Source organism: Dipodomys merriami, unplaced genomic scaffold (genome assembly GCF_024711535.1).
Source record: "Dipodomys merriami isolate MVZ:Mamm:240054 unplaced genomic scaffold, mDipMer1.0.p SCAF_49, whole genome shotgun sequence".
Classification (NCBI taxonomy): domain Eukaryota; kingdom Metazoa; phylum Chordata; class Mammalia; order Rodentia; family Heteromyidae; genus Dipodomys; species Dipodomys merriami.
The window spans coordinates 10,435,724-10,447,976 of record NW_027206057.1 but is presented as its reverse complement, the minus strand read 5'-3'; the positions used below and the strand labels follow the sequence as shown (position 1 = coordinate 10,447,976).

Genomic DNA, 12,253 nt, shown 5'->3' with positions numbered 1-12,253 from the left:
GAGTTCAAGGTCAGCCTAGATTAAGCAGCAAAAGCCTGTCTCAAAAAAAAAAATCAAGGGGCTGGGAAGGTGGCTCAGTGGTAGAGCGCTTGCCTTGCATGCCTGAGGCCCTGGGTTCGATTCCTCAGCACCACATAAGCAAAAAGAAAAAAAAAAGCCGGAAGTGGCGCTGTGGCTCATGTGGTAGAGTGCTAGCCTTGATCTGAAGAGCTGAGGGACAGCGCCCAGGCCCAGAGTTCAGGCCCACGACGGGACCTCCCCCCCCCCCAAAAAAAAATCAAGAACATAATTTAAGCGGGGGGAAACTTATCTTTAATTGCTGACCACAGAGTGCAAAGAAGTTCATGAGGGCATTGACAGGGCCTTTCAAGCCATATTTTACAGACAAAAAGTGATATCCAGAGATCTGTATCCATTTCACAAAAGGTTAAACACTCACAAATCCCGAACTCAGTCTCTTAGGTGTGTGCCTTTCCGCGGTGACTGGCTCCCCTGAGGGCAGTGACTGGAGGGAAATCGCTAGCCAGTCTTTTTGTTCAGCGCAGTTCCAGTACAGCCCCAACACATGATACATTATCGTCTTTTTTAATTTTCTTACAAATCATTCTTTTTTTTAATTTAATTTAATTTTATTTGTGAACATACTGTACAGAGGAGTTACAATTACATGGGCAGGATAATGCGTACATTTCTTACCAAGCATTGCAGCCTCCTCCTGTGTTTACCCTTCACATCCCTTCCCAGCCTCCCCCCTCCCCCCCAATCCCAATCCCAATCCTTCTCCTTCCCCGCCCCCCCACCGACGTTGTAAAGCTCGTTTTGGACATGACAACTTGTACTTCTCATTGTTGCAACAGGTCCACCTGTATCCTTAAACAACTGGTTTTTCCCCATCTCCTCCACAAGTTATACTGACATCAAATATAGTGAAAGCAGGGGTTATACTGTGGGGGAGGGACATACAAAGCAACAAAGAGATAATCTTATAAATGCTTTAGAAACACATGCATGAAAGAAAAAAACCTTAAAATACACATCTAAGGGTTCATTTTCCTGACATCACATTATCTGACCTTTTCCACTTGACTCATACATATACTAGATATTACAAATAAGGGAAACCATGGGACCTATGTTTCTTTGGGCCTGGCTTACTTCACTTAATATAATTTTTTCAAAGTTTTTCCATTTCCTAACAAATGGGGCAATGTCGTTCTTTCTGATGGAGGCATAGAATTCCATTGTGTATATATACCACATTTTCTTGATCCATATTGAGGGGCGTCTGGGTTGGTTCCATATCTTAGCTATGGTAAATAATGCTGCAATAAACATAGTTGTGCTGGTAGCTTTAGTGTGGTCTTGTTTGTAAACATTTGGGTAAATGCCCAAAAGTGGGATTGCTGGGTCATAGGGGAGTTCTATGTGAAGTCTTTTGAGGAACCTCCATACTGCTTTCCAAAGTGGTTGAACAAGTTTACATTCCCACCAACAATGAAGTAAGGTTCCTTTCTGTCCACATCCCCTCCAGCATTTGTTGTTGTTAGAGTTCTTGATTTTTGCAGTTCTAACTGGAGTGAGGTGATATCTCAATGTTGACAAATCATTCTTAAATAAAAATAAATAAAACTTGGTAAATAAAATCAGTCTCCTTTATCTCTCATCTCTAGTATCATTTACCACTCTATTCTCCAGAGGCAAGCACTGTCATGAATTTAATGGAATATGTACAGAAACTCTTGAGCAGTGACAAATGTCTTGGCTGGCTAATGAGTAAGCTGGAGTTGAGAAGATTATGAGGTGAGAGGCAAAAAGGCTTTAGGTAGAAAAATATGGAGTGGACACAGAAAGGTAATGTTCATCAGGGAACATCTGTCGGGGGTAGCCACTGAACAACCAGACAAAATGACAGCCAGCTAATTTCAACTATCTCTATCATTAGATGCCCAGGACTGACAATACATGCATTAATGACATAGCAACTTTAATGGCTAGCACACAATCTATACAAGATTTGACACAGCATGCTTAGCAATACTGAATCACCTATTAACACTGTCTGATGTCCAATTTCCAGCAAAAGAGACCAATCTTGGACTTGTCAAAAACAGTGCTACTATCTTTTGAGGATACAGCTTGTCACTTGATATCAAGCTGATTACTTTGGAAACCTCTGACTGTATCAACTATTCATCTTGACATGAATAAATATTTTTGGAATGTATTTTCATTTACTGATCACAGAGACTCAAACAGCAGCATCATTTGAGGGCTCAGAGAGTGTGATAGAGATAGCTCACATTATGAAATAACATTATACAAGACCAAAAGTCCTACTTTATAGGAAAGAGGGCACAGGAATGGGACCATAACTACAGATGATTGATTGTATTAGTCCCAAAAAAAAGTGAGTGAGAAAATGACCTGTTAAGAGTACAGTAGAAATGTTACCTTATTGGCAATATTTTGCAAGGTACACTTTAAATCCTTGTATAAATCTGTGATTAATTACAATAGGTAGAGAATATGAGTCGAAGAACCACTGAGTGAAAATAAGAGTGGCCTGCTTAGCATCATTCCTAGTGACACATTTCATAGGATTACTAAAGATTTAGCAAATAAAAATATATGACTCCCAGTTTAAATATTTGAATTTCAGCTAAACAAATTTGTCTTATGAAATATCTGAGACATTTTATCTGAATTCAAATTTAAGCAACCTGTCTTTTTATCTGGTATCCTTAACACTTGGAGAATTTGTACTTGTTATCATATACTAGACTTTATGGTTTACAAGTCTTGGTTCCAAAATTAGGGAGGCTCACTGCTATTAGTAGGCAAAGGAAAAGTTCCACTGAACTATAAACTATGGCCACTGTCTAGGTAATTATATTTCCTTTGAAAAAGTACCAACAACCTATACAACATGACGATGGAGGAAAATGGGAAACATGTAGGTAATGTGCTTTGGTGCCTCTTGGGAATTCCTTATTCAATTTTGATGATAAATACACAGGGCAGCAAGTTATCTGAGAAGGTCATGGTTACTAGGGACTCAGATCTGTTAAGAATGATGCCCAAAAAGCATTAGAGATTCTAGCTGAACATTTAAGGGAAGTTAGAATGGGCAGTGAAGGAGCGAGAAGATTGTGACTCAATTGACTCCAGATAAACTGCAATGGTGGGAGCTGTAGTATGTCCCATTAACTTATTTTTAGATTTTTCCTAGGAAGAAAGGTGCACTGGAATCCTGGAGGGTCTGCATGCAGAATTTATATGAAGGAAGTGGATTTCAGAAGAACAAGGGATGGATTTTGTGGATACCATAAGTTGTGGTCCAGCTCCTACTTTAGAAATACAGGGCTCAAGCGCAAGCTATGGGTATGCTGTCAGAAGGCCTTTAGTCTTCTTCCCTTGGAGGGAATTATTGTAGCCAAAGAAAGCTGCTTTATCCAAGCAGTTTCTCATCCTCCAATCCACTAATATGTACCTGTCTCTATGAGTTTATTCTGAATAATGTAAATATAATAATTCAATGAATAATCTTTTCTGTCCAGCATCCTTAAGATAATTTTTTGAGGTTCATAATTTTATAACATATATCAGCACTCCCCTGCTTTAATTTTTATCTTGACAATTGTATATATATTGAAATACATATTTTGAATTGTATACATATTTTGAAATACACGTTCATTGCAGAATGACTAAACCAAGCTAATTAATGTATAGATTACCTCACTTTATGTTGGTGATGAGAACACTTAAAAAGTATATTAAGCATTGTAATTATAGCCATGCTATACAACAGATCTCTTGAACTTATTTCTTCTGATTAAAATTTTGTGTTATATGACCAGCATCTCATCTCATCCCACAGCCTTGATAACCATCATTCTGCTATTATTTAAGGAACTGTATAAGTGAGATCACACACTATCATTCAGTGTTTATTTTATTAAACAAAATGCCTTACAAATTCATCCACATTACCACAAATGACAGGATTTCATTTTTTAAGCTGAGTAGTATCATATTGGCCTATTGAATATGCCATATTTTTTGCTCATGCATCCATTGCTGTACATACACATAGATTGTTTTCATATCTTGGCTAGTGTGACTAATGCTATAATGAATATGGAAGAGCAAAGAAACCTTCTATACACAGATTTCATTTTCTTTGGATATATATCAAGTAGAGAGATGGTGGATCATATGGTAATTCTACTTTTGCCTTCATAGTGTTTCATATAATGACTGTACTAATTTACTTTCCCAACAGCAGTGTGTAAAGAGTTCCCTTTTCTCCACATGTGTCAGTTCATGCTTTTACCTTTTGATATTATTAGTTTTAACAGTTCATCGTGGTTTTAGTTTGCACTTCCTTAGTGATTAGAGATGTTGAGTGCTTCTTTTCTATACCCTTTGGTTATTTGTATGTCTTTTAAACATTTAATTTGATCTATTTTTAAATCAGATGGTTTCCCTTGCTTAGTTATTCGAGCTCTTGATCTATTATGAATATTAACCTTTTATGAGCTGTAAAGTTTGACAATACATTCTTTTAGTCTATAGGTTGTATCTACTCTGTTGATTGTGCTACTGAATCTTTGCCTACAATCATTCCTACTGTGTTCTAATCTTTTTTACATTTTCATATCTTACATTTAAGTGAATTTATATATGGAATAGGATAAGGACACAATTGCATTCACTTTAGTGTGGAAAATTACTGCCATCACTACTGAAGACTATTGTTTTCCTCTTGGTTTCTGTATTGAAAACCAAATGGTTTTAATAGCATGGATTTCTTTCTCGATTCTGTTTTTTGTTCATGTTTTTATGCTAGTTTTCATGTTTTATGCTATTTTCATGTATCATGCTATTTTGACTGCTGTATTTTTTATTGTAATACTGGTCGTGAGCCTTGAATTCAGGGCCTTAGTGCTGTCCCTGAACTTTTTTGCTCAAGGCCAGCGCTCTACTATTTGAGACTCAGCTCCACTTTTGGATTTTTGGTTTTAATTGGAAATCAGAGTCTCATGGACCTCCCTGGACTAGCTTTGAACCATGATCCTCAGATCTTAGTCTCCCTCTTGAGTAGCTAGGATTACAGGCTTGAGCCACTGGCGCCCAGCCATTATAACTGTTTAGTAGATTTTGACTTCATTATCGATCTATTCAGATTTTAGCTTTATTATTCAATCTTGGTATGTTCTTTGTTGCTAGGAATTTGTCCTTGTAAGTTATCCAATTTGTTGGCATATAATTATTCATATCAGTCTTTTGTATTTTATATATATAGTACTATTTTATATTCTGTGATATCAGTCATAATGTCTTCTTTTTGAATTTCTGAATTGAGTCTTTATTTTCACGATTGGTCTGTCTTAAAGTTTATCAGCTTTATCTTTTGAAAACTCAATTCCTTCCAGGCCACAGGCCCTGGGAAGAGTGCATGTCCGTTTCCTCCTATTACAGAGGCCGTGATTTGTAAAAAGTCTATATTTTGCGGAATGTCAGGTTGAGAAGCATTACCAATAGGAATGGATCGATAGTTGAATAAGGACTTTTTAAAATAAATATACACATAGAGATATAAAGTACAGCCAGGAAACACCTAAACTGCTTTTTCTTTACAACAATTTCCCAAGCTAAGTGTGGTTTTTCTCCCCAAGACTGAACTTAGACCAAGCCAAAGTCTCACTTACCATTTAGTTACTTTTGGTTTTGGTTTTGGAGATTGGAGGAAGAATGTTGTAAGCATTTATTTAGAGTTTGATATTGATTAAAGCAGTGAGCTCACCGTGCAAGTGGATGGATGAGAAGAAAAGCCTTTTCAAACCGGTCAGGTCACTCTAAAGCGTAGCCAGCCTTCTGGGACATCTCATCATGTCCCGGTGCTGTCGCCGATGGCGACAGGAGTTCCCCGACCACTCGACCGATGGGCAGCTAGGCCGAGTAACCAAGGACACTTGGTGGTTTTCACGTTTTAAGACTTCGATCCACTCCAGGAGAGCAAGTTATTGAGGAATTCTTTTTGGTGTAAAGTCCTTCCAGAGCATGTGCTGTTCCGGATGGCTGCATGAGCCTGAGGATCGTGTTCCTCCGGCATTGTTGGTTTGTCTCTGTGGACGGGGTTGCACGTTTCCAAGTTACCACAGCGTGAAACTGTGTGTTTTTAAAAAAAATTAAAAAAAGAGAGATTGCAGCCTGGGTTTGTACCAAGTTTTAGGTAAAAGTTACAGCGGATCCTTTTAGGAATCATTACTGAAACATTTCTGCGATGGTAAAGCTGTATCCAAGCGTGGGGCTCAGCCACTGTGCACGTTAATTACCAGGGCTTCTATGATGCATTCTGGCGTTTTGTAAGCTGCTCTGACTAGCAATGTACAGATTCGGTTAATGTGTTAACATCGGTGAATAAATGTATTTTAAAAACAAACTCAATTCCTAGGTCTGGCATGGGTGTTGCAAGTCTGCCAGCCCAGTCTGGGCATCATAGCAAGCCCTTGCCTCAAAACAGGCAAGTGTATAAGCAAACACTCTGCAACAGTCAGCTTCATTGATTATCTCTAGGTATGTTTTGTTAATATGGAATGTATTCTAATTTGAGGCTTAGTTTGTTTTCTTTCTGATTTCTTGAGTCTTAATATTAGGTTGCTTACTTGAGCTCTTTCTTCTTACATGTATTTATTGCTATAAAATTCCCTCTTAGAACTGTCAGTGCTGTATACCATAAATCTAGAATGTTATGTATCCATTTTCATTTGTCTCTAGATACTTTTATTGTTTTTGGACGAATTTTCTAACTTTATCTTTGAATACTTGTACAAGTGGGCTTTAATTCAACATGTCAGTTTATGAGTACAATCCATCTTGGTCCATGCAGTCACTTCCAATTTTCTTCCTAATATGTTTTAAATTTTGCTGCCCTTTTCTTCTTTGACTCGTGGGTTGTTCATTTCCATGTAAATGTGATTTTTCCAAGATTTCTCCTTGTATTGATTTCTAGTTTCATATAATTCTTAGAAAAGAAACTTGATGTTATTTCTAAATTTCTCAGTACTTGTTTTGTGACCTGATATGTACTCTGTTCCAGAAAATGTTCTGTGTGGGCTTGAGAAGAATATTTGTATTTCTCTGCTTTCTGGTCCTGGGGCTTGAACTCAGGGCCTGGGCACTGTCCTTGACCTATCTGTGCTCAAGGCAAGCGCTCTACCACTTGAACCACAGCACCACTGCCTGCTTTTTCTGTTTATGTGGTACTGAGGAATCAAACTCGGGGCTTCATGCATGCTAGGCAAGCAGTCTAAGCTATATTCCCAGTCCCCTCTGCTTTTGAGTGTAATGTTTTCTCTATGTCTTTTAGGTTTGCTGGATCTAAAGTGTAGTTGAAATGCAATGTTTTATTATTGGTTTTCAGTCTGTATTATCCATCAGTGTCCAAAAATGGAGATACTTAAATCTCTGCTATTACTGTATTCTACTTAATCTCTCCCTTCAGATGTGTATGGGGGGGGGGGGAGGGTGAGAGAAAAAGAAAGAAAAAAGAAAGAAAGAAGAGAGAGATGAGCTCTTACTATGTTGCTCAGGCTGTTTTTTAAAGTTATGATCCTCCAAACACAGCCTCCAGATTAGGATTACAAATATGTTCCACCACCCACCCACCCCCACACCGCAGCTTTTAAGGTTCTCTGTTTATTTAGGTACTTCAATATTAGATCAGTTTAGGATTCAGTTAATCCTGTTTTAACTCATTGTAGGCTTCAAATAATGGTTTTCTATCCCAATAAAGTTACTGTAAACTAAAAAGAATGGTGTTACATTGATTGTTAGCTAAAAATAATGAGGCTACATCTTGTTAAACGTATTGTAAGCTAAATATAATGGTGTTATATGCTGATAAACTCATTGTAAGCTGAAAATTTTCATGAAGCCAAAGTGCCAAGGACTCTCTTGCCATTTCTTGTAGGTAGGGACAATAGTAGCAAACTCCACACCTTTCTGTAATCTGAGAATGGCTTAGTATCTTTGGGTTTTTGAAGAATGATTTAACTGGTTATAGAAATTTGGGTCAAGAGATATTTTTTTCTTTCAGCACTATAAATATGTCAGTCTGCTGCCTTCTGTTTAAATGGTTTTTGATGAAAAATTGTTACTCATGATTCCTATACTAGTAAGAGTCATTTTATTCTTACTAGTTCTATGTTCTCTCTGGTTTTTGTTTTATTTTGTTATGGGGATGTTGGGGGGGGCAGCTTAGGTACAATGTTTCTTAGTGTAACATTCTTTGGGTTTATCCTTTGTAGAATTAATTGAGCTTCTTGGAAGTGTAGATTCATTTCTTTCACCAAATCTGGGAAATGTTCTGCTGTAAGTTATTCTAATTTCTTCTGTCATCTTCCTCTTTTCCTAGTGATCCCTAATGTAGAGTTGGTTATATGTGCTTTAGGCACTGTTAATTTTCTTTGTTCTTTTTCCTCTCTGCTTCTCAGATTGAATAATTTTACATGTCCTATCCAATTCAACTTTCTTACTCTGCTGTTAAACACATAAAATTTTATTATACTTTCTACAAATTATATTTGCTTTCATTTTATATTTATTATTTGTTGATTTTCTCACTTTTTTGTTCATATGTCATTTTCCAACTTCAGTTCTTTAGTTTTATTTTAGGTTTTTGCTCTTGGATCTCTTTAGTTTTTTAGCCAAGTTAAAAAAGTTATTTAAAAAAATAAATATTTACATCTAAAATAAATGTCTAAAGCTATTAAGTTAAAAATCTTCTTTAGCAGTTTTCTGCCTTTTTTCCCATTGTGAGGTGAGGGACCATGTTTCATAGCTCTTTGTATACCTTGAAACTTTTTGTTTAAAGTTAGACATTCAAATATTACAATATGATAACCCTGGAAATTCATTTTCCTCCTTTTTCAGGGGTTTCTGTTGTCAGTTGCCAAGGGATACAATCATCCATTTGTTTTGTAACTTACTCAAATTATTTTTATGAAGACTATATTCCATTTTGTGACCATTTTGTGTTCTCTGTTATTATCTCAATAGCCAGTGATTTGAGACAGATTTTCTCCCCCCCCCACCTTTTTTAATTGTAAAGATGCTGTACAGAGGGGTTACAGTTACATGAGTAAGGTAACGAGTACATTTCTTGTTGAGCATTGCTTCTTCTTCCTTTGATTTTCTCCTACTGTCTCTTCCTTCTACCACTCCCCCCACAGATTTTCTTAAATACCCAAGTTTGTCTGCTTTTACATTTCTCTGATTATTCAATGCTCTGTTTGCTTCAAGGTTTTGGCTATATTTTGGAGTTCTGACGTAATTGATTTGTCAGGTTAGAGCAGTTGAAGTTCATTCCAATGGAGGGATAAATTCTTTAAGCATTGCTCTACACTGCTTTCTCTAGTGTACCTTCTATCTTCTTTTTTGTTGGTTGTGGGATTTGAACTCTGGCCTGGGCACTGTCCCTCAGCTCTTCAGCTCAAGGCTCGTACTCTACCACTGGAGCCACAGCACCACTTTCAGTTTTCTGAATAATTTATTGGAGATAAGAGTCTCATGGACTTTTCCTGCCCGGGTGGCTTTGAACCATGATCATCAGATCTCAGCCTCCTGAATAGCTAGGATTACAAGTGTGAACCACCAACACCTGGCCCCTCCCTTCTATTTTCACATAGACTTTTTGATGTTGGTCTTGTTTTATTTTTATTTTAAATCAATATTCTTTGTTTCCTGGGACTTTGGAGACTGAAAAAAGTTAAGGATGCACAATGTAATATCACACATTTCCTCTTAATGCTTGACATTTATTACTTTAACCTATTAAAATAATATTTCAGCTATAGCTAGATCTTAACTTTTCCCAGTTTCACTGACTGAATTGTAAATAAACTTTTTCTTATGTAGTATATACACAAACTGTAACACTTTAATCTCATTTTATATTTTGCTGCCAGTAATACTGTTTAAAAGTTATATTTACATTTACTTACATTTTACTATATACTTTCTCTATTTTTATTCCAGGTGACTCCATATGAACAAATGGGGCAGGTGATATCCTGTTATCTTGAAGGTTAGTTTTTTTTAATGTGTTATTATGTCTTTGAATATGTATTCAGTGAAATTTTGGAACTCTAACTCACCTCAAATAATTGTTATCAAAACTTTTCCTCAAAAGGTAAATTACATTTTTCACTATTGCCAAAAAATATTTGTGGTATTAGACTATCACTGGAAAGTAAAGCAAAGCAAAATACAGTTAGAAGCCTGGATAATTCTTATTCTACATGTATAACAGTCCAGTGTTAGTAAATTAGTTATTGCATTTGTTTATCTGTGTTTCCAAATTTTTTCTACCCTGTAGATCTAATGAAATCCTTTCATTGTTCACTGATACCATTACGAAAACACATTCAACACATCAGTAATATGATAATCAAATATTTAGCAACTACTCAAACACAAGCATGGAATAAACAGATCACACAGTGCTGTTAGTCAGCATTCCAGAGGTCCCTGCTATGTTATGTCAGTGTTGAGAGAAATAGGAGCTCCCCAGGAGTCAAGGTAGATAGGCAGCCATGTTTTACACATTAGTACAGAAGTATTTTAAAATTCTAATAGTTGAAATAGTCATACCTATGTAGTGATTCCATATCCATTCAGAAACTGGATAATTTAATTCAAATATCCAGGAAGATGGCTGGAGAAAGGTGTGCAGGCAATTGTGTTTCTCTATATCATAGATAAATCCTTGTTTATAGGAAAAAGAAACAGATCAAAGTGTGGTGAAAAAGTACAATTTTAGAACAAAACTAGCAAATAGAAGTTTGCCTTAGCTTGATGAGTAGAATGGGGCCAATATGGCCATAACTTAATATCTTAGTCATATGTGTTATCATTCATCTATTCCATGAAGGAAGCTATTTTGGAATGTATAGTTTTAGGGACCATTACTTCAAGTGACAGAAAAAGTTTAAAGTACATGTAAATTATGACTTAGAAGAAAAAAATTACAAACTACTAAGGATATCTAACAGAAGAAATTTCTAAGCCAAACATGGAAGGAGCCATATGGCTTTTGTTAAACTACATGTTGTAAAATAATAGAGAAGAAAAAATAATTTAAAGAAGGACTTTATAGCTAAAAGGAAGCAGAATGGAAAAATTCAGGGCTTGGTCATGTAAAAAGTAACAAGTAGTATTTAGAAAAGCAAATCAAGGGCATGACCTAAGCAATCCTTTGCTGGAAGGAGTAATAGGCATAGAAAAGTTCCTGTCCCTATTCAAGATTATGGGGCCATGACACCAAAAGAATTTCAGAGATCATAGAGGCAAGTCAGGAACTTGACAGCAAAATTTCAGAGGCCAGTCTTTGTAGTCATATGTGACCACAGTGTCTGTTCCCCACATTCCAGCATAGTCCTCCTTTAGCCACTCTAGCCATAGCTCAAGCCACCCTTGTACAACTCATGATTCTGCCATTGGGGCAAAAATCATAGGCCCTAGTGCCAGTCACAGGTACTAATTCTGCAGATGCCCAAGTTTTCAATCTGTGAAGGTATGGTTATTTTCACCTAAATCTCAAAGGATGCCATGAACAATCTGGTGTCTGAGCAGAGACTTATCACAAGGGTGGAGCAACAGCTGAGGGCCTCCACTGTGGCAGGCAGTGCACAGTGGGAGTGTGGTATGAGTGCTGCCACTGATGCGCTGAAGCTACCAGCTTGTATTGCCAAGCAGACAGCTGCAAATCTGCAGCACCTGCCAGCTGCAGACATGAAATTTCAAACCGAGAGCGGCTACGTGGGCTCAGCGCAGACCCCGCATTAAAGTGGGAAAGAAGTCGATGCTACTTGTCGCTGTGCTGCTTGAGGCCTTAGGGGCCCAACCTTCCTTCCCAGAAAATGTAACATGGAGTCAGGAAAGATTACTCTGGACCTTAAGTTCTGATGTTTCCATCCTGTACAAAAATCAATTTCAAATAGAATAAACTGCTAAACTATAAGACTATAAATCTTGAAACTGCTAGAGAAGACAGAGAAAACCCTTGAAGATACAGGCATACAGAAAATACGAGTAAGAATTGAAGAATGGGATTGCATCACATTGAAAAATTTTTGCACAGTAAAGGGAACAATCTCTAGAATCAAAAGAAAACACAAAGTAGATAATAATATTTGCCATTTATCCCATTAAAAGATCCATACAGCGTGCGTGTGTGTGTGTGTGT

The 12,253-nt window shown here is 36.9% G+C and overlaps 1 protein-coding gene across 3 annotated transcripts in view; it reads left to right on the top strand.

Moving 5' to 3' along the window:
- The window catches only part of C2cd6 (C2 calcium dependent domain containing 6), a 75,977-nt gene that overhangs the window by 49,687 nt on the left and 14,037 nt on the right, over window positions 1–12,253 (top strand). For all 3 annotated transcript variants that reach the window (XM_069995827.1, XM_069995826.1, XM_069995825.1), the window contains one exon: window positions 10,045–10,093. In XM_069995827.1, coding sequence (XP_069851928.1) covers window positions 10,045–10,093 — 49 coding nt within the window. The remainder of the gene's footprint in view (window positions 1–10,044; window positions 10,094–12,253) is intronic.